The 23,751-nt window shown below is 36.5% G+C and overlaps 2 protein-coding genes across 4 annotated transcripts in view; both read left to right on the top strand.

Moving 5' to 3' along the window:
* The window catches only part of ano10a (anoctamin 10a), a 29,132-nt gene extending 21,316 nt beyond the window's left edge, over positions 1-7,816 (top strand). For all 3 annotated transcript variants that reach the window (XM_061982870.2, XM_061982871.1, XM_061982872.1), the window contains 4 exons: positions 19-210; positions 2,011-2,139; positions 5,844-5,960; positions 7,363-7,816. In XM_061982870.2, coding sequence (XP_061838854.1) covers positions 19-210; positions 2,011-2,139; positions 5,844-5,960; positions 7,363-7,383 — 459 coding nt within the window. In that variant the 3' untranslated portion in view covers positions 7,384-7,816. The remainder of the gene's footprint in view (positions 1-18; positions 211-2,010; positions 2,140-5,843; positions 5,961-7,362) is intronic.
* A 1,057-nt stretch (positions 7,817-8,873) lies between these two features.
* The window catches only part of taf2 (TAF2 RNA polymerase II, TATA box binding protein (TBP)-associated factor), a 73,467-nt gene continuing 58,589 nt past the window's right edge, over positions 8,874-23,751 (top strand). Inside the window, exons 1-4 of the mRNA XM_061982869.2 lie at positions 8,874-11,510; positions 16,811-16,916; positions 17,005-17,059; positions 20,270-20,430. Of these exons, the coding sequence (XP_061838853.1) occupies positions 16,867-16,916; positions 17,005-17,059; positions 20,270-20,430 (266 nt within the window). The 5' untranslated portion in view covers positions 8,874-11,510; positions 16,811-16,866. The remainder of the gene's footprint in view (positions 11,511-16,810; positions 16,917-17,004; positions 17,060-20,269; positions 20,431-23,751) is intronic.

Below are 23,751 nucleotides of genomic sequence, written 5' to 3'. Positions count from 1 at the left end.
ATGATGTGTTTGTCACAGGGTACTTTTGATGACTACCTGGAGTTGTTCGAGCTCTTTGGTTACGTCAGCTTGTTCTCATGTGTTTATCCTCTGGCTGCTGTTCTTGTGGTTTTAAATAACATCACAGAGATGTACTCTGATGCCTTTAAAATGTGCAAGGTGTTCAAACGGCCCTTCTCTGACCCGGCTGCAAACATCGGAATCTGGCAGGTGATTACACTTTCACACGTTGACTATAGAACTTGTTAATATACTGAACAAAAATATAAACACAACACGTTTTGCTCCCATTTTTCAAGAGTTCAACTCAAGGATCCAAAACCTTTACTATATACACAAAAGACCTATTCCTCTCAAATATTGTTCACAAATCTGTCTATATCTGTGTTAGTGAGCATTTCTTCTTTGCTACTATAATCCATCCCACCTCACAGGTGTGGCATATCAAGATGCTGATTAAACAGCATGATTATTTCAAAGGTGTGTCTTAGGCTGCTCGCCACAATAAAAGGCCACTCTAAAAGGTGCAGTTTTATCACACAGCACGATGCCACAGATGTCGCACGTTTTGATGGAGTGTGCAGTTGGCATGCTGACTGCAGGAATGTCCACCAAAACTGTTGCCCGTGAATTGAATGTTAATTTCTCTACTATAAGCCGTCTCTAAAGGCATTTCAGAGAATTTGGCAGTACATCCAACCGGCCTCATAAGCGCAGACCACGTGTAACCACACCAGCTCAGGACCTCCACATTCAGCAGGTACACCTCCATGATCGTATGAGACAAAACACCCGGATAGCTGCTGCATCAATTGGTATGCATACCCAAATAATTTTTGCACAAACTGTGAGAAACCGTCTTAGGGAAGCTCATCCGAATGCTCGTCCTTCTCATCGGGGTCTCGACCTGACTGCAGTTTGTCGTCCGTAACCGACTTGAGTGGGCAAATGCTCACATTCGATGGCGTCTGGCATCTTCACGGATGAATCCTGGTTTTCACTGTTCAGGGCTGATGGCATACAGCATGTGTGGCGTCGTGTGGAAGAGTGGTTTGCTGATATCAACGTTGTGTATCGAGTGGCCCATGGTGGGGGTGAGGTTATGGTGCGGGCAGAGTATGGGTATGTTATAGACAACGAACGAAAGTACACTTTATTGTTGGCATTTTGAATTCAAAGATATACCGTGATGAGATTCTGAGGCCCATTATTGTGCCATTCACCCAACAGTTTGGTTGCAGTGTGACAATGCACAGCACCATGTTACAAGGATCTTTACCCAACTCCTGGAAGCTGAAAACATTCCAGTTCTTGCATAGCCAGCATACCCACCGGACATGTAACCCATTGAGCATGTTTGGGATGCTGTGGATCGGCGTATAGGACAGTGTGTTCCAGTTCCTGCCAATATACAGTAACTTGGCACAGCCATTGAAGAGGAGTGGACCAACATTCCACAGGCCACAATCAACAACCCGATCAACTCTATGCAAAGGAGATGTGTTGCACTGCGTGAGGCAAATGGTGGTCACACCAGATACTGACTGCTTTTCTGACGCCCTCAGACCCCCTTGTGGCCTTTTATTGTGGGCAGCCTAAGACACACCTGTGCAATAATCATGCTGTTTAATCAGCATCTTGATATGCCACACCTATGAGGTGGGATAGATCATCTTGATAAATAAGAAATGCTCACTAACACAGATTTAGACAGATTTGTGAACAATATTTGAGAGGAAAGGGTATTTTGTGTATATAGTAAAAGTTTTACATCTTTGAGTTCAACTCATAAAAAATGTTGAGTTTGTATTTTAGTTCAGTGTAGTAGGGTTGTGAATCCTTGGGCAACCAAGGATTCGATCCGATTCCGAATCCTGGGGTGACGATTCAATTAAAAATCAATTCTCAATTCAACACAATTCTCCTTTCAAACCAATTCTCGCAATGTGTTGTTTGATATAATAATTATAGTGAGTTAAATAATTTATTATTGTGTTTGTTTGTTTTCAGCTTGCTTTTGAAGCCATGAGTGTCATCGCTATCGTGACCAACTGTGCACTTATTGGCTTGTCTCCTCAAGTTAAAGCTTTCTTCCCAGACTCAGACATGCGCCTCATACTGTGGACCGTGGCTCTGGAGGTAAGAATTGTGTGACCTGCTTGTCACGTAAATGAACATGATTGTATGTACTTTTCAGTGGGAAAATGTTTTGTTGTTCTTGGGTTTTTCCTCCTTGAGGCTGTAAGTTCTTGTTCGGAGTGTTGTTGTTATTAGTTTAGTTTTTGACACTTGCTTGGACTCCTGTGTTTACAGATCTCAAATGTTGTTCCTGGAATTCACTCACTAAGTTTCTGGTTCTCGTCCCTCAGTTCCAAATTCTCATATTTTCTAGCTCATCTCTCTGTTTTTGCTATTTTATTCCTCTTGATGGCGCTGTTGCCTGGGTTGGCAACATTGTCCTCCTGCTGTTCTCAACACATTGTCACGGTCAGCTTAATATTCTAGATCTTTGAAGTAAAGTTTGTGCATGAAGTATTGATCGTCTTGGTCAACAATGAAAATACATTTATTGCTCTAACAAATCATAAACTGTAGTGCAAGCACATTTTCATGAAAAGTTTAGTGTCGTCAAAAATCAGATTTTTTTTTTTACTGGGTTGAGAAGTTGGGAGAAAATGTTAGTACTCTGCAAAATCTTCATTCTAAAATCCTATAATAGAGTGTGTTACAGTAATTGAGTAATTTTGTGCGACGTCTGCAAGTTTGCCTCCAACACCTCAAAGCCCATTTAAATCATATTTTGTAAAGAACATTACTTTCATGCATAACAACCAAAATACTGAAACTTTGGGGAATGATCGTACACACAGTGAAAAATTTATTTATTTTATAAATTTTGCTGGACCTTTGTAGGATTTATCAGTCTTTTTGCGTTCTGGTTTTTTTTTTGGGGGGGGGGGGGGGGGGGGTTACCCTGTAGAAGATTGTTATGTTACAGTAATCATTGCAAGAGTTAATTAAAGTATACATGGTATGGTATGGTATCAATTCAATTTATTTCAAACATCCATACATTTGCATGTGATACGTCATATAGCTTGTATATTCTCATATTTCTTTACATGTCCGAAAAGGACATGGCCGGGTTATGACATTATACACACATAAAGCACAGAACATGATTCAAACAAGATCCTTATTACATGCCTCGTGTAATAAGGTTGGGTATGCACAAAAAATGTTTTCACTGCAAAGATGAGATGTAGCTGGAGTGAACTGAACATGGAAATGTCCAGTGCCTCACACTGTTATGATCTGGCAGCTCTGCTGCCGCCTATCTTCTGTATGTTGCAGCGACTGGTTTCTAGGTCACTGGGCGTAGCCACCTGCACGTACACCTGATACTCATTTTCTCCTGACTACTTAAGCTCTCCAGTCCCTTCACTTGGCACCAGTAGATTTCCTGATGGTTCACCCTTCCGGTCGTGTACATCTCCTCTGCCGTGGCTCCACTCAAGCTTCTCGTTCCTGTGGCTCAGTCGCGGCGTTGTGGTGGTAGTGTTAATTGTTACTTCTCCAAACCTTAAGTGTGCTATTTCTGTTCCTCACACTTTAAGTGTGCATCATTAGTTATTTTTTCCTCACTCCTTTTTGAGTGCTATTTTTGTCATCAGAGTTAGATGTTAGATGGAGTTAGATGTTCTTTTCCTAGCATGTGTCCTTCCTCCTCAGCCAGAGCCAAAACTGCCTTTTTCCGTCTCCTCTGCTGGTTTTTTAGTGCCCTCTTCATCTTCCCTCCGGTCACTACTGCGTCCTTCAAGATACGTGTGGTTAACATTCCGACAAAGCCTCGGCATCCAACCTCAACTGGTTACATAGTGGTCTTCCAGCCAGCCTCTCTGCACTCGGTGGCCAACTCTGTGTATTTGGCCTTCTTCCTCTCAAATACAGCCTCAATCCCTTCCTCCCGTGGAATCGTTAGTTTGATGAGGTGCACCGACTTTGCGCCAATGGACCAAACAACAATGTTGGAATGAAGAGATGTAGTGGTGATCTCTGTAGGAAACTGAAGTTGTCTGCCGAGGTCAACCCCACATGTCCCACTCATGACCTGAAGAAAAGAGTCTTGGTGTTTCCCTTGATCTGGTGTATCTCTGTTTTCCACCTTCCATGACAAAGCTGATGTGGTTCTCCACTGGTGGTGACTTCTTGTTGTCTTGGCGCCACCTCTACAGCACTTTGACTAGTTTCCTCTGGACCTGGTCGTGGCGCCATCTGTAGCGTGTCTGAGAGAGTGCAGCCTGACAAGGCTTGTGTTCCGAGTCTTGCATAGGTAACAACATTCCTTGTTTTCAAACCACTGGTAGAGGTTGCGAGGGCAGGGAAATGTGTCATACGTTGACCGAATTATGAAATTAAGCCTTGCCTCTTGAGTTTTCCATAATTCTGACCGGCTGATTTTCAGGTTGGTAACTCCCTCCCAGGTTGTCCAGATTACTTGTCACACAGCGTTGATATTATGCTATCTTTCTCCATCCTTGTCTTCTCTGCCACTACCATCTTCTTCCTCTCCTTGCGGTTGGCTTTTGACCAGAAACGAGGGGCCTCCCCCATTCCAGTCTTGCTTTTCCTACCTGGACTTTGCCAACAATCTCCTGGTGTTGCAGCTGAGCAATGGCTCGATTGACTTCAGTTTGAGCATTCCACTTTCGGCCTGAAGAAACCTTTGCGTTCATGTTCCTTACTGAATGATCAGTGGACTCGCTTAGCTCGAGAACCAGCCTAGTCTTTTCTTGCATGTCGCCCAAATATCTGAATTTTGTTTGCCTCCGCCGTTTTCTGGATTTGAAAGTATGCCATTTTTTAGTAGGACATCCACGCAACTTTTAACACATGAAGCCCAGGTGTGTAAAAGCATGCCGTCTACTGTACATAGTTGCAATGACAGGCTCCAGTCACACACAGTCCCATTACAAAGTGTTTATGACCACAGAAGTGTCACGGCCCGGGCGCCACTCCGGCTGCAGCAGGCGGCTGCATTCAATCGGCAATCAATCAGCACTCTACACACCTGTCGCTGATAGCTTCCTAGGCTCCTTAAGCCAGTGCAAACCTGCGTTCCGGGCCAGAACGTAGCGACCTGTTCTTGTACACAGCATTTCTCCGTTCCCGCGTCACGAGCAATGTGTCTCGTCTCCCCGTATTCCCTCTGGTTCCCTGGCTGCCTCATTGGTTCTCGACCACCCGCCTGGACACAGACTCTGACGCCTCGCTCCTGCCCTTGACCTCACGCCTGCCCACGGACCTCCGTGCTTGCCTTGCCCCCTTGGACTTCCGCACCTCGCTCAACACTTCCGGTAACACTGTACAGATACCCGCCACACATAGTCACACACATACACATTTTGGATTAGTTTCACACTCCATTCTATTGTAAATATATAATAAATATAGAGCTTAACGACGTCCTGCATTCTGTGCCGTCTTCTTTCCCCTGTACCGTAACAAGCAGGTAGCATCAAATCAATTTGTCTTTTATCTGGCAGACTTTGAAATGACTGAATGTATAAAAAAAACTTTCATTATAGCATTTTTAGCTGTCTCATTAGCTGCCTTAGCTATGAGTGAAAAATGTAATTCAAAATAAAGAGTGTTATTGCAGATGGAACTCATCAATTCAGTATGTAAAACACACCAAGAAGTGTGTTTTTTTTGTGTTTGTTTTTTTGATTGTTATAAGTTACAAATCAAAAAGAGTATTGAGAATCTAGATGACATGTCAATCAAAGCAGACAAGAAATGTTACTGGCGAATTTGAATGAATTTCTGATCTCTGATTTCAGCATGGACTGCTGGCCTTCAAGTTCATCCTGACTTTCCTCATTCCAGATGTTCCCAAACACATTCAAGTCAAACTGGATTGTCTGGACTTTGCATCAGTGGAAGCCCTCAAGAAAAAAGTAAAGATATATAGATAGATAGATAGTACTTTATTGATTCCTTCAGGAGAGTTCCCTCAGGAAAATTTAAATTATTACATTTAATTAAAACCACCGCTACCACTATGAGTACCACTACTACTATGAGTACCGGTACTCCTACGACTAGTACTACTTACAATCATGTCACACATAGTACAATTCACATGTGTACTTCATAGTTACTTACTTGACTAATTCAATAACTAATTAAAACAAAAAAGGCATTTAATTCTGGCTATGCTAACATGCTACCATGCTAATATTGTAGCATGATAGCATGCTATGCCCATGCCATTTTGTGCGAATTTTAATCATGAAAGTATCACCATTGGGGCAGTTTGGATTAGATTAGATTAGATTATATAGAAGTGTATTGCCCTCAGGAAAATTATTATTTTTGATTCTGCTGAGTGGTCATATACCCATGCTATATACATACATACATACATATAATATACATTTTTCATTTATAAAACCAATACAATATATATACCGTATATATATATATATATATTTTTTTTATTTTACTTTTTTTTTTTTTTTTTTTTTTTTTTACCTGTAGGGCTTCCATCAAGTCTGGTCCCGGGGACCCAGATGGGTTTTAGATTGTGTGCATTCATATTTAAAAATGTGTACATTACATTTGAAATTGTGCACTTTGTATTTAAGATTGCGTACATTACATATCAAATTGTGTACATTACATTTTGAATTGTGTATATTATATTTTTAAATAGTGTACATTACATTTCAGTTTCAGTTTATTTGGAACATGCATACAATACAATGTAATGCATCACATATTTCCAGTTGTTTCATTACAGCAAGTCCGAAAAGGAGTAGGAAAAAGCAGAGTTTATTTAATCCTACCCCTTTTAAATCATGTATATTATATTAAAACGTGTACATTACATTTTAAAGTGTGTACATTATGTTTTAGATTGTGTGCATAATACTTAAAATTGTGTACATTTTAAAAGTGTGTGCACTGCATTTAAAATTGTGTACAATTTATTTAAGATTGTGCACATTACATTTTAAATTGTGTACTTTAAATTGTAAAATGTCAAGTTTGGGCAAAAAATGTCATCAGCACATTTTAATGATGACAAATTGTTCGTACGTTAACATTTGTCAACCCGTTGAAATAATTTCAACATCCAACCATTGAACTAATTCCAAATATTCACACTGTTTATTTGTCTTATTGACAAAATTCCACTTTTTCTCTACACTTTTAAATTACGCAAAATGATTCATCTTTAAATAATCAGGATTGCATCACCAATTTAAAATCAGTAGATTTTTTTGGCTTTTTAGCTTTTATTAAAAGACGATATCGCTCAAATGTGAATTTGAAATGTTTTGTTTTGTTTTTCAGAAAATGCTTCAAGTTAGTTGAGTTCCCAAAGAGAGAAAGTGAAGAGCTGAAAAATCTGCCAAAGAAAACAAAGACTTCAAACGTATCGCATCTTCAAGTGTGTATTAATTATCAAAAGTAAACCTTCTGTTTGTTGTTAACATGGAAGGAGGTCAAAAAGTGTACAAGATTGACCCAGACAACACAAGTGCCACCATCATGACCAGATTTAATGTACTGTAGCGTGGTAGGCCCAAGTAGTCATTAAAAACAAGGCAGGTGTATATTTAGTAGCAGGAGGAACAATGTTCTTTTATTAGCGACAGGAAGGGAATTTCAAAGTGCAACATTCTGCTTTTCTCTTGAGTTTGTCAACATCTCTTCTATGCATGAACATGATTCAAAGAGTCTTTGTTTCCATCTTGTGTAGAGCTATTTAAAAAGCATAATGTGGAATAAATGAACATAAATCAAACTAATTGTCCAGTCCCACATTGATAGCATTAAAATGTCGAAGATACACTTCTCAAAAATAAAACAATTCTATCCTTCTGCAATTAATTACGCGTTAACTACAAACAAGGTGCGATTAATCACCATTCAATATTTTGTTAGTAAGAGAAAGTTACTTTAAGGCCAAACAGCAATTATTGTTGATTTAACATATTATGTACGTTTTGTGTTCTCATGTCTGAAAGTTGAACAGTCTTTGTAATAAAACCTTGTTTTATTTGATTTCTCTAACATCAAATTATCTCTTTATGTCCCAAATTCTATGTCCATAAATATCGATATTTAAATTGGTTTAATTGGTATTTTAAAATTACTTTTGAAATCCCCAAATGTACAAATTTTACTATTTTTTTTTTCTAACTGTGAAACTAAAAAGCTTCAAGACTTTTTTATCTGCTACTTTTATTTCCCTTATGTTTGCTTTTCTTTTCTTTTTGCTGCCATTTTTTACAGCGTAAACTGTAATGGGCTTTTAACTGTTTGTGGGAATAAAGTGTAAAATATGGACGCCTGTTGACGCAACTCAAAAAAATAGTCCCATCTTAAATCGTAATTATGAGATAAGAAAGTCATCATTTTGGGATAAAAAGTCGAAATTGGGAGATGAAAAGTAATATCCCTTTTATTTATATAGCACTAATTAACAAGAAAACTGTCTCCAGAGTGCTGCACATAAAAAAAGAAACAATAAAAGTAATGAAATTACGAGAATTTAAAAAGTAAGAAGTAAACAATAAACAAACACATAATAATAATAGAATAAAATACATCAACAAAATAGAATAAAACAATTAAAAAAATCAATATAATAGAATAAAACATTAAAAGATACAGAGGACCACGAGACTCACGCTGATTTAAAAGCCAGAGAATAACAGTGGGTTTTAAGACGAGGCCAAGAAAGTTATGAGCTAAAAAATCTAAATTGTGAGATTAAAAATCATGAAATGAGAAATCGAAATTATGATATACAAATTATAGGATAAAAAGTTGAAGTTATGAGATACAAAGTCAGATAAAAAATCAAATTACCGAGATAAGAAAGTCATATTTATGATATAAAGTCGTTATGAAAATTTCATAATTATGACAAAGTCTAAATTATGAGAAAAACTTCAATTTGAGATAAAAAAAAAAAAGTCGAAAAAAGTAATTAAAAGTCATAATTTTAAGATAAAAAATCGAAATTATGAAAAAGTCATAATTATGAAATAAGAAAGTCTAAATAATGAGAAGTAAATTGTGAAAAATCATGAGATTAAAAATTTAAATTATGAGATTAAAAAAATCATAATTATGGGTTAAAACATCGAAATTATGAGGGAAAAAAGTCATAGTTATGAGATAAAAAGTCAAATTATGAGATTAAAAAGTAAACTGAGATGAAAAAAAATCGAAATTATGAGAAAAAAGTTATTAAAAGTCATAATTTTAAGATTAAAAAAAAAATCGAAATTATGAGATACAAATTATAGGATAAAAAGTTTAAATTATGAGATACTAAGTCATAATTATGAGATAAAAAGTCAAATTACTGAGATAAGAAAGTCATATTTATGATATAAAGTCGTTATGAAAATGTCATAATTATGAGATAGTCTAAATTATTAGAGAAAAGTCATGACATTTTTAAAAAGTCAAAAAAAAAAGTTAAGTCATAATTTTTAAATAAAAAGTCGAAATTATAAAAAAGTCAGAATTATGAGATAAGAAAGTCAAAATTATGAGAAGTAAATTGTAAAAAGTCACGATATTAAAAATTGAAATTATGAGATTAAAGAAATCATAATCATGGGTTAAAAAAATCGAAAATATGAGGAAAAAAGTCGTAATTATGAGATAAAAAGTCAAATTATGAGATTAAAAAGTAAACAGATAAAAAAAAGTTGAAATTATAAGATAAAAAGTTGAAGTTATGAGATACAAAGTCATAATTATGAGATAAAATGTCTAATTACTGAGATAAGAGTCATATTTATGATATAAAGTCGTTATGAAAATGTCATAATTATGAGATAAAGTCTAAATTATGAGAGAAAAGTCATAATGAGATTTTTAAAAAGTCGAAAAAAGTTAAGTCATCATAATTTTAAGATAAAAAGTCTGAATTATGAAAATGTCATAATTGTGAGATAAGAAAGTCTAAATTATGAGAAGCAAATTGTAAAAAGTCATGAGATTGATGAATTATGAGATTAAAAAAATCATAATTATGGGTTACAAAATAGAAATTATGAGGGGAAAAAAATCATAATTATGAGATAAAAAGTCAAATGATGAAATTAAAAAGTAAACTTTGAGATAAAAAAAAGTCGAAAGTATGAGATAAAAAGTTATTAAAAGTCAATTTTAAGATAAAAAGTCGAAATGATGAAAAAGTCATAATTATGAGATGAAAGTAAAACATGAAATAAAGTAAAGTATCAGAGAAAAGTCATGAGATTAAAAACTGAAATTATGAGATAAAAATTCATAATTATGGGTTAAAAAGTCGAAATTTTGAGGAAAAGGTCATTATTGAGATAAGAAAGTTGAAATTATAAAATAAAAAGTCATAATTTTAAGATAAAAAGTTGAAATGATGAACAAGTCATGAATAGATAAACAGTCATAATTATGAGAAAAGTCCCAATTTGGTAAATCATAATTAAAAAAGTCTTAATTATAACAATTAGACTTAGACAAACTTAGACAAACTTTAATGATCCACAAGGGATCATCATTTTGACTTTTAATCACATCATTTGGATTTTTAATCTTAAAATTATGATTTATCTCATAATTTTGATTTTTTATCTCATAATTTTGATTTTTTATCTCATAATTATGACTCACTATTGGGGTATTTATGAATTAATTCATTTTCGTGGCGCAAACGGGCTTCTTGAGTAAAGAAAGGAGAGAAGAAGAACGGCCAAAAGAGTTTATGAGGAAAATATTAAAGGAGATGCTAAGAAAAAAATTATGAAAGGAGTTTGAATTCAATGTTGATGTTAAGAAGCTTTGTAATATAAAATAAGAGATTGAAAAAGGAAATAGGAAGAGTGAAAGAGGACAGATTTTATATTTAGGAATATGAAAGGATATATACAGTTGTGGTCAAAAGTTTACATGGCTGTCTTGAGTTTCCAATAATTTCTACTACTCTTATTTTTTTGTGATAGAGTTATTGGAGCACATACTTGTTGGTCACAAAAAACTTCATGAAGTTTGGTTATTTTATGAATTTATTATGGGTCTACTGAAAATGTGACCAAATATGTGTAAAATATACAAATAATTCACAATCCGATAGGTGGCAGTAAGACACTGATATAGTTTGTATCCGCCCTAATACGAAGAAGAAGAAGTAAAAAACGAAGAAGACAGACTTCCGCTGTTTGTTTAAACAGACATCGTTAATTATTATTATTTTTTATCATTTAGCTTTTACAAATATAGGTTTACATTGTGGACAAAACATTTTATTTTTAAAGTTATTTAAAATGTGAGGCTTCTACTCTTTAAATGGTTATTGTTTGCGGGAGGTGTTGGCGAAAGCATCGGCATCGCTTCACGTATGACTTTTCCTCCAACTTTTAAATAATATCGATGGATGAGTTTATCATGGCGACGTCTAAGAAGACTGTCAAGAAAAGCATCTTTTAATCGAACAGGTATGGAATCATTTTCTTTCTTTTTTTGCCCCATGTTTTCTTTTCTAATAGCTCGGACCTTCTGCAGCAAATCATCAATATTCCAGCAGGCACAAGACATTAAAACAACGTTGAGAACTTGTAGAATTAGGTTCTGACGTTGAAACAACATGCTTTTTGGCAATGTTTAATCAATGTTGCGTTCTGTCGTTGATTTGACCGTTGAATTTTGGTCATTTCCCAACCAGTTGTCTACAACACAAATACAACGTTGAAACAACATGCCTTTTGACAACGTTTAATCAATGTTGCGTTCTGTCGTTGATTTGACCGTTGAATTTTGGTCATTTCCCAACCAATTTTCTACAACACAAATACAACGTAACAACATGCTTTTTGACAACGTTTAATCAATGTTGCGTTCTATCGTTGATTTGATCGATGAATTTTGGTCATTTCCCAACCAATTTTCTACAACACAAATACAACTTTGAAACAACATGCTTTTTGGCAATGTTTAATCAATGTTGCGTTCTGTCGTTGATTTGACCGTTGAATTTTGGTCATTTCCCAACCAGTTGTCTACAACACAAATACAACGTTGAAACAACATGCCTTTTGACAACGTTTAATCAATGTTGCGTTCTGTCGTTGATTTGACCGTTGAATTTTGGTCATTTCCCAACCAATTTTCTACAACACAAATACAACGTAACAACATGCTTTTTGACAACGTTTAATCAATGTTGCGTTCTATCGTTGATTTGATCGATGAATTTTGGTCATTTCCCAACCAATTTTCTACAACACAAATACAACTTTGAAACAACATGCTTTTTGGCAATGTTTAATCAATGTTGCGTTCTGTCGTTGATTTGACCGTTGAATTTTGGTCATTTCCCAACCAGTTGTCTACAACACAAATACAACGTTGAAACAACATGCCTTTTGACAACGTTTAATCAATGTTGCGTTCTGTCGTTGATTTGACCGTTGAATTTTGGTCATTTCCCAACCAATTTTCTACAACACAAATACAACGTAACAACATGCTTTTTGACAACGTTTAATCAATGTTGCGTTCTATCGTTGATTTGATCGATGAATTTTGGTCATTTCCCAACCAATTTTCTACAACACAAATACAACTTTGAAACAACATGCTTTTTGGCAACGTTTCATCAATGTTGTGTTCTGTCGTTGATTTGACCGTTGAATTTTGGTCATTTCCCAACCAATTTTCTACAACACAAATACAACGTTGTAACAACATGCTTTTTGACTGTGGTTAATCAATGTTGCATTCTGTCGTTGATTTGACCATTGAATTTTGGTCATTTCCCAACCAATTTTCTACAACGTTGAAACAGCATGCTTTTTGAGTATGGTTAATCAATGTTGCGTTCTGTCGTTGATTTGACCGTTAATTTTGGTCATTTCCCAACCAATTTTCTACAACACAAATACAACGTTGAAACAACATGCTTTTTGACAATGTTTAATCAATGTTGCGTTCTGTCGTTGATTTGACCGTTTAATTTTGGTCATTTCCCAACCAATTTTCTACAACACAAATACGACATTGAAACAACATGCTTTTTGACAACGTTTAATCAATGTTGTGTTCTGTCGTTGATTTGACCGTTGAATTTTGGTCATTTCCCAACCAGTTGTCTACAACACAAATACAACGTTGAAACAACATGCCTTTTGACAACGTTTAATCAATGTTGCGTTCTGTCGTTGATTTGACCGTTGAATTTTGGTCATTTCCCAACCAATTTTCTACAACACAAATACAACGTAACAACATGCTTTTTGACAACGTTTAATCAATGTTGCGTTCTATCGTTGATTTGATCGATGAATTTTGGTCATTTCCCAACCAATTTTCTACAACACAAATACAACTTTGAAACAACATGCTTTTTGGCAACGTTTCATCAATGTTGTGTTCTGTCGTTGATTTGACCGTTGAATTTTGGTAATTTCCCAACCAATTTTCTACAACACAAATACAACGTTGTAACAACATGCTTTTTGACTGTGGTTAATCAATGTTGCGTTCTGTCGTTGATTTGACCATTGAATTTTGGTCATTTCCCAACCAATTTTCTACAACGTTGAAACAGCATGCTTTTTGAGTATGGTTAATCAATGTTGCGTTCTGTCGTTGATTTGACCGTTAATTTTGGTCATTTCCCAACCAATTTTCTACAACACAAATACAATGTTGAAACAACATGCTTTTTGACAATGTTTAATCAATGTTGCGTTCTGTCGTTGATTTGACCGTTTAATTTTGGTCAATTCCCAACCAATTTTCTACAACACAAATACGACGTTGAAACAACATGCTTTTTGACAACGTTTAATCAATGTTGTGTTCTGTCGTTGATTTGACCGTTTAATTTTGGTCATTTCCCAACCAATTTTCTACAACACAAATATAACGTTGAAACAACATGCTTTTTGACAACGTTTAATCAATGTTGCGTTTTGTCGTTGATTTGACCATTGAATTTTGGTCATTTCCCAACCAGTTTTCTACAACACAAATACGACGTTGAAACAACATGCTTTTTGACAACAATTAATCAATGTTGTGTTCTGTCGTTGATTTGACTGTTGAATTTTGGTAATTTCCCAACCAATTTTCTAAAACACAAATACAACATTGTAACAACATGCTTTTTGACTGTGGTTAATCAATGTTGCGTTCTGTCGTTGATTTGACCATTGAATTTTGGTCATTTCCCAACCAATTTTCTACAACGTTGAAACAGCATGCTTTTTGAGTATGGTTAATCAATGTTGCGTTCTGTCGTTGATTTGACCGTTTAATTTTGGTCATTTCCCAACCAATTTTCTACAACACAAATACAACGTTGAAACAACATGCTTTTTGACAATGTTTAATCAATGTTGCGTTCTGTCGTTGATTTGACCGTTTAATTTTGGTCATTTCCCAACCAATTTTCTACAACACAAATACGACGTTGAAACAACATGCTTTTTGACAACGTTTAATCAATGTTGTGTTCTGTCGTTGATTTGACCGTTGAATTTTGGTCATTTCCCAACCAATTTTCTACAACACAAATATAACGTTGAAACAACATGCTTTTTGACAACGTTTAATCAATGTTGCGTTTTGTCGTTGATTTGACCATTGAATTTTGGTCATTTCCCAACCAGTTTTCTACAACACAAATACGACGTTGAAACAACATGCTTTTTGACAACAATTAATCAATGTTGTGTTCTGTCGTTGATTTGACTGTTGAATTTTGGTAATTTCCCAACCAATTTTCTAAAACACAAATACAACATTGTAACAACATGCTTTTTGACTGTGGTTAATCAATGTTGCGTTCTGTCGTTGATTTGACCATTGAATTTTGGTCATTTCCCAACCAATTTTCTACAACGTTGAAACAGCATGCTTTTTGAGTATGGTTAATCAATGTTGCGTTCTGTCGTTGATTTGACCGTTTAATTTTGGTCATTTCCCAACCAATTTTCTACAACACAAATACAACGTTGAAACAACATGCTTTTTGACAATGTTTAATCAATGTTGCGTTCTGTCGTTGATTTGACCGTTTAATTTTGGTCATTTCCCAACCAATTTTCTACAACACAAATACAACGTTGAAACAACATGCTTTTTGACAATGTTTAATCAATGTTGCGTTCTGTCGTTGATTTGACCGTTTAATTTTGGTCATTTCCCAACCAATTTTCTACAACACAAATACGACGTTGAAACAACATGCTTTTTGACAACGTTTAATCAATGTTGTGTTCTGTCGTTGATTTGACCGTTGAATTTTGGTCATTTCCCAACCAGTTTTCTACAACACAAATACGACGTTGAAACAACATGCTTTTTGACAACAATTAATCAATGTTGTGTTCTGTCGTTGATTTGACTGTTGAATTTTGGTAATTTCCCAACCAATTTTCTAAAACACAAATACAACGTTGTAACAACATGCTTTTTGACTGTGGTTAATCAATGTTGCGTTCTGTCGTTGATTTGACCATTGAATTTTGGTCATTTCCCAACCAATTTTCTACAACGTTGAAACAACATGCTTTTTGAGTATGGTTAATCAATGTTGCGTTCCGTCGTTGATTTGACCGTTGAATTTTGGTCATTTCCCAACCAATTTTCTACAACACAAATACAACGTTGAAACAACATGCTTTTTGACAACGTTTAATCAATGTTGCATTCTGTCGTTGATTTGACCATTGAATTTTGGTCATTTCCCAACCAGTTTTCTACAACACAAATACAACATTAAAACAACATGCTTTTTGACAACGATTATTCAATGTCAGGTTGTGACGTGGGTCAGACGTTAGACTTCCACGTTTTTTCAATTAACAAATACAACTATTTTGCAATGTTATATAGAAGTCAGTTCTAAATAAATTAAAAAAAGGATAATCAACGTTGTATCAATGTCGCAGCCAAGTTTGAAGCGACTGGTATGAGAATCACACCTCCAAGTCCGAGTCCATGGTTCTTGCTTGGAAAACGGTGGCGTGCCATCTCCAGGTTGTGGAGGAGACCCTACCCCATGTGAAGGAGTTCAAGTGCCTCGCAGTCTTGTTCACGAGTGAGGGAAGAGTGGATCGTGAGATCGACAGGCGGATCGGTGCGGCATCTTCAGTAATGCGGACGCTGGATCGATCCGTTGTGGTGAAGAAGGAGCTGAGCCGGAAGGCAAAGCTCTCAATTTACCGGTCGATCTACGTTCTCATCCTCACCTATGGTCATGAGCTTTGGGTTATGACCGAAAGGACAAGATCACGGGTACAAGTGGCCGAAATGAGTTTCCTCCGCCGGGATAGGGTGGGAAGCTCTGTCATCTGGAGGGAGCTCAAATTAAAGCCGCTGCTCCTCCACATCGAGAGGAGCCAGATGAGGTGGTTCGGGCATCCGATCAGGATGCCACCCGAATGCCTCCCTCGGGAGGTGTACAGGGCACGTCCAACCGGTAGGAGGCCACGGGAAAGCCCAAGGACACGTTGGGAAGACTACCGTATGTCTCCCGGCTGGCCTGGGAACGCCTCGGGATCCCCCGGGAGGAGCTGGACGAAGTGGCTGGGGAGAGGGAAGTCTGGGCTTCTCTGCTTAGGCTGCTGCCCCCGCGACCCGACCTCAGATAAGCGGAGGAAAATGGATTGATGGATGTATCAATGTGTTGTGCCTGCTGGGATATATAACATTGTATTACCACGTACTATTTTATGATGATCATCAGTTTTTATAACATTGTTTGACCACGTCATATTTTATTTACAAGGAGACTGTTGTTGATCACTGGATCTTCATTACAACGTCTGAAAAGAAGACACCAACATGAACAGGAAACGAGATAAAGGATTTGAGAGTCCACGGCCATTTAAATTATAAGTTTTGTTTTTTACTATCAAAATATGTTCTTGCTTGAATAGAAGAGTTTTGTTCTAACGGTATTTTGTTTTTCTTTTCTTGCACGACCCACCAGGTTGTGTGCATCAACAACATAAACTTCCAGAGGAAATCTGTCATTGTAAGTATAAAATGTTTATGTTAGTAAGTCAACTGTTCCTGCTTCGTTGTGTTGGTATTTGTTCAGAACTGAGGGGGTAAAGCTTTACGTTTTTCGTCTCGTTGAAAACATGTTATGATAAATATTAGGGCAGGGTACAGTTCACATTTGAACCAACACAGTACCGATTCTCGGTACCTGGGAATCGTTACCGGTACCCGACGCTACCAATGTTCGGTATTTTAGAAAATGAGCTGATAACAGCTGTCTAGTTGTTATATTTAGTTTTATTATTACATTTCTCAGTCTCATTTGCAAGTATAACATTAAGTTGCAATTACATATTGCAAGTCCAAGACGTTAGATGGCAGTAGTATATAGTTTATGGAAGGGCTGCACGATAAATCGACATAGAGGTTTTAATTGGTGCAATAAATGACCGTTTTTTTTTGTTTTTTTTCTATTGTCACCGATATTTGTGTGACAGACATGTTCTGTTCTCCAATCAGAATTGTTGAGTTTGTTTGTCTCTCGTTCAAGCGGGGAGAAAAAGGTCTCACTCGGCGCGTCGTTCCCAGCACCTAAATGTGTTTAATTAACAGTAGGATTAACTGAACGCAGTGAGCGCTCTTTTCAGTCATTCACAATCTTTGTCTTGGCGGGCGGAGAGCGGGACTGCACGCTTAAAGTCGCGACTCACTAGTGAGGAGTTTTAATAGGAAAAAGTGTGGTTATAAAGCCAGATGTCCCATTGTGGGAATATTTCAGCTTAAAACCGGATGGGCAATATGAGCCCATCAACGTGGACGAACGAGCAAGAATGCTGTGATCCCCTGATGGCAACAAAAAAAAGGCAAGGTCCGACCTTGTTTCTTCAACTAAGAACAAAATACACTTTAAAGATGTTCAATATTTATTCAAGTAAAATTTTTGCTTACAGAAATTACTCAATTTTTTGGTTTATTTATTTTGCATTACAAAGTTATTTACCTCCCTATTACAGCACAATGGTAAACAATTTTACAGTAATGAGAAATAAAAGTGTATATCATTGTAAATGGTTACTAGCATTATTATTATATTTTATGATTGTGATTGCATTACATTATAAACACTGTATACTTTTAGTGGTTAGTTATTCAGTTTAAGAGCATGATGTTGACAAAAGCTCTGAGTTTGTCCGCATAAAGCCAAAAATTTCTTCAAGTAAATTACTGCATATTGTTCTAATGTGTGGCACCTTGAGACGAGAATATGTTGATTGACGGTCTTAAAAGTTAGATGTCTTCCTTCACTCGTTATTTTTGCAGTTTTGTGCAATTTTATGTATGAAATATATAAATTGCAAAGCAAATCGGAATCGTAATTTTAGAGAGAAAAATCGTAATTACATTTCTTCCTAAAATCGTGCAGTACCCTTTACTTGTTGTTTTCACAGTTTTATGCATTTTTATGCACAAAATATAAAAATTGTAAATCAAATTGCAATTTTGGAGAGAAAAATCAAAATTAGATTTTTTTCTCAAAATCGTCTGACCCCTTCACTCATTGTTTTTACACTTTGATGCATTTTCATATACAAAATCTAAAAATCGTAAATCAAATTGCAATTTTGGAGAGAAAAATTGCAATTCAAAGTTATCTCCAAATCGTGCAGCCCTAGTTTTTTTTTTGTCGCGCCCTAAAAAATTTTAATACTGTAAGAATTGTACTTATTACGGACCAACAGTCCGTAATACCTGGGTTTGGTGAATTTGTGTTGTATGTAACGTCACGCCCGGTTCTCAACTTTTCACACTTTGGCACTTGGCGATCACTCCAGCAGCACTGAGAGCGGACTCAGCTGAAGTAGCATTAGCAATTTTACATGGCGATTAGGTTGATTGGCAAAACTAAATTGGCCCTAGTGTGTGGATATGAGTGTGAATGTTGTCTGTCTATTTGTGTTGGCCCTGCGATAAGGTGGCGACTTGTCCAGGGTGTACCCCGCCATCCGCCCGATTGTAGCTGAGATAGGCTCCAGCGCCCCTGCGACCCCAAAGGGAATAAGCAGTAGAAAATGGATGGATGGATGGATTTTAACCCCTTCATAGATGTAGATTTCATTAACAAATTTGGAGGTGTTGAAACTGCCATGTAAAACTGCTAATGCTAGTTTAGCTGAGTCTGCCTTCGCCTAGTGCCAAAGTGCGAACAGTTTGCAACTGGGCGTAATGTCCCGCGCAACCCAAGTGCCGTAACATAACACAGTTGGATTTTACGTGAATCGATGTCCGTTAGAACCGGTGGGATTCATTAGCCATTAGCCATCAGCCATTCCTAAATACTTCAAAATTATGTAAAATAATATTGATCATTAAATAGCTTGAGAGTCGCGTCCTTTCTTTACTCGTCAAGATGAGAATAACAGCGAAGCACACTCTCCCCCTTCACAATAAAAGCGCGGTGCGCCACATCCGGTCCGACTGCGCTAACAAATTAAAGGTTTCAAAAAAGTACCTTACACAAGCGTAATGTACTTAAAAAAAACACTTATTGATACATTTCCACAATTTGTATGCTTTGACCTAAAAAACTGGTCAAAATTGTCAAAAGATGTATTGCACCAATACACTTAAGGACTTTTTGATTTAATTAGGGAACATTTTATAAAATGTTAATTGACACAAAAAGCACACACTCTGTGGCTGTAAAGTATGTGTAAAAGGTAAAAAACAGAATTAAAAACAATTAAACAGAAAAACGGAATTTTTTTTTTTTTTTTTAGATTTCTGTTGTTTTTTAAATGTATTGTTATTACTAAAATTTGACTTGTTGTGGTTTATTTGTTACTAATTTATATATGTTTTTTTAGCTATACTTAAAGTTGAGTTTGGGGGATACAATGAACACTAATATTTTTTAATTAATGAATAATCGTGCAATTAATCGTGGTTACAATATCAATCAAAAATAATCGTGGTTATTATTTTATTCACAATTGTCCAGCCCTAGTATGATGTTATAATTCCGTAATTAACTTGACATAATTGGGGAGGCGTGTGCTGTTGGGGGTGTTAATAATGATCATAATAATAATAGTAATAATATTATGTTTAAGTGTTTTCATGGCATGGTGAGCATATGTAATCATGTCAAACATATGCTAGTCAGTAAAGGGGTTGGTATATTACCTGAATACATCAATGTAGCTCAGGAAATGATGAGTAACTGTGTGTTTTTTGTCTTTAGGGCTATGTGGAGCTGACAATCGTCCCTACAGTGGCCAACCTGAACAGAATCAAGTTGAACAGCAAACAGTGTCGCATCTACAGGGTGCGGATCAACGATCTGGAGGCCTCCTTCATTTATAACGACCCCACCCTGGAAGTGTGCCACAGCGAGTCCAAGCAGTAAGTACCTCAGCTTTTCTTTTACTCTGAGGTATTTTTGTGCTTCGTGTCATTCGGGAATTCCTTTTCCATTGATACTTTATTGTCAGGTTCAAACACTGATGACATATATTAAACAAGACAAGAAGCAAGGAATTAAACAGAGACAGAATTAAATTTGGCTCAATGAGGAGAAACGCGTACCTGTACCCTTGTACAGTGTTCCACGCTCTGACGAAAGATTGTACGCCTCCTCTTTTATTTGGACTTTCCCTGATTAAATGGCAACAGCTGTTTCTAAGGGAAAGGGGTCGTAAACAGCCATCACCTTTGATTAAAAAAGTTCAAAGAAAAGGTTGTAAAACAGTTCAAAGAAAAGGTTGTAAAACAGTTCAAAGAAGAGGTCATCTGGAGGGGAGTCTGGTCCTGCTTCCTCTCCGCTTTGTAGGTCTCGTGTCAAGACAAAATCTTTCTGTGGATTACAATACATCAAAGAAACAGAATACCTTCATGTTGCTTCCCATCCCACACAGTGGAGTTTTACAAGCCTTCTTCTTGGTAGGATCAAAGACAGCTTTTGTCTGCTCGCTGGGAACTCATTGAAACACAAAGTTTTGTGATAACTTAAATACAATTATTCTGACAATTATTTTATAGTCTACACAGTCGTCTCTCGTCACGTTGCACTTCAAACATTGCAGCTAGACCGCTTTTTAAAGCATATTCCCCATATTTGTGGCCTAAATTAAGTCTTACTTATGTATTTTATGTATTACAATTTAGTATTTGTTTTAATTTCCATTATTAAGTTATGGCGTCCAATAGAGATATTCACCAAGCTGGACTTCTGTTTCCAGGTTAATGTTGATAATGCTAACAACAACATGGCGCAGGGTTTTCCACCAAACTGCCAAAATACCTGTGGTGGTGGGGGCGAGGTTAAGAGTGGCATCATCGAGTAATTTGCACAATTTGCTATGATGATTGATTGGCAACACTAAATGGTCCCTAATGTGTGAATGTGAGTGTGAATGTTGTCTGTCTATCTGTGTTGGCCCTGCGATGAGGTGGCGACTTGTCCAGGGTGTACCCCGCATTCCGCCCGAATGCAGCTGAGATAGGCTCCAGCACCCCCCGCGACCCCGAACGGGACAAGCGGTAGAAAATGGATGGATGGATGGATATGATTTTCTTTAAAAAGGCTAAAAAAAAGTATACATATATTTAAAACAAATCTGTTTTTATTCATTAGTATTAACATGTATTTTTTTAATCGTTTTGCCATATTTTCAATTGTTGCTGCTTTTTGTACAAGGTTCAGTGTTTACAGACTTTTATTGCCTTTTTTTTAAAATGAAAAACAACTCGCAATAAAGCTAGCATCTTCTTCTGGTGTTATTATAGAACTGGGTCCCCAAACTACGGCCCGCAAATCCGGCCCGCCAGCGTCCAAAATCCAGCCCGCAGGAAGTCCCAAGTTAAAAAAAAAATATATATATATATTTTTTAAATCTGTCCTTTCTAATCCATTTTCTACTGCTTGATACTCTCGGTGTCTCCTAGCCACTCAGGCAAATCAAATCATATTGTCTAAAAATGCCTTTTTCCATCGATAACATGACATCAAGTGTGCACTCTTTCAGTCAATTAGTGCGCGAGGAATATATACTGTATATACATATATATGTATATTTTTCACATATATATATATATATATATATATATATATATATATATATATATAAAATAAATCAAAGTTTACTTATATAGCCCTAAATCACAAGTGTCTCAAAGGGCTGCACAAGCCACAACGATATCCTCGGCTCAGATCCCATATATATATATATATATATATATATATATATATATATATATATATATATATATATATATATATATATATATATATATATATATATACATCCATCCATCCATCCATTTTCTACCGCTTATTCCCTTCGGGGTCGCGGGGGCGCTGGAGCCTATCTCAGCTACAATCGGGCGGAAGGCGGCGTACACCCTGGACAAGTCGCCCCCTCATCGCAAGGCCATATACAGTATATATATATTCCTCACGCACTAATTGACTGAAAGAGTGCGCACTTGATGTCATGTTATCGATGGAAAAAGGCATTTGTGGCCCCCTGGCCAAATTGTTTTAACCCAATGCGGCCCTCGAGTCAAAAAGTTTGGGGACCCCTGTTATAGAATGTACTCGTGTTTCGAGACTCAAACTCTGTCCCTCGATGTCCATGACGAAAGAAGAGAGCTATAGCGAGCATGACGTCACACTGTGCTAGGCGCTGTTGCTCTAGTTGGACTTTCTCTTCTTAAAAGCTGCCACTGTCCGCGCGGGTATATCTGCAATATATAAAAAAAAACACGTCCACATCGCAGACATGCTGACAATGCTCCAGACAATGTTTACATCCGGTTTCTGTAGCGTGATTTTCGCTTATCAAGTTTTCGGTACATCACTTGTCAAAAGTGCACAAATAATAGGTTATATGTATTAATTCATACTGTAACGACCAGCTAGTGTTAGTGTTTTATGTTTGTGTGGTTTCCTCCCACCTCCAAAGACTTGCACAATATATTTAAGATTGTGCACATTACATTTTAAATAGTGTACATTAAATTGTAAAATGTCAAGTTTGGGCATAAAATGTCATCAGCGCATTTTAATGATGACAAATTGTTTGTAAGTTAACATTTTTCAACTCATTGAAACAATTTCAACATCCAACCATTCAACTAATTCCAAATATTCATGCTAATTATTTGTGTCATATTACCAAAAGTCCACTTCTTTTTTTTTCTCTACACTTTTTAATTACCGTATTTTCCGCACTATAAGGCGCACCGGATTATTAGCCGCACCTTCAATGAATTACATATTTCATAACTTTGTCCACCAATAAGCCGCCCCGGATTATAAGCCGCGCCTACGCTGCGCTAAAGGGAATGTCAAAAAAACAGTCAGATAGTTCAGTCAAACTTTAATAATATATTGAAAACCAGCGTTCTAACAACTCTGTCCCAAAATGTACGCAAATGTGCAATCACAAACATAGTAAAATTCAAAATGGTGTAGAGCAATAGCAACATAATGTTGCTCGAACGTTAATGTCACAACACACAAAATAAACATAGCGCTCACCTTCTGAAGTTATTCTTCATTCGTAAATCCTTCGAATTCTTCGTCTTCGGTGTCCGAATTGAAAAGTTGCGCAAGCGTGGGATCCAAAATGGCCGGTTCCGTCTCGTCGAAGTCATCGGAGTCAGTGTCGCTGTTGTTGTCCAGTAGTTCTGTGAATCCTGCCTTCCGGAAAGCTCGGACCA

This window comes from Nerophis lumbriciformis, linkage group LG21 (genome assembly GCF_033978685.3).
Source record: "Nerophis lumbriciformis linkage group LG21, RoL_Nlum_v2.1, whole genome shotgun sequence".
Taxonomy (NCBI): Eukaryota; Metazoa; Chordata; class Actinopteri; order Syngnathiformes; family Syngnathidae; genus Nerophis; species Nerophis lumbriciformis.
Note: the sequence above shows the minus strand (reverse complement) of the source record. Positions and strands in the feature narration are given on the sequence as shown.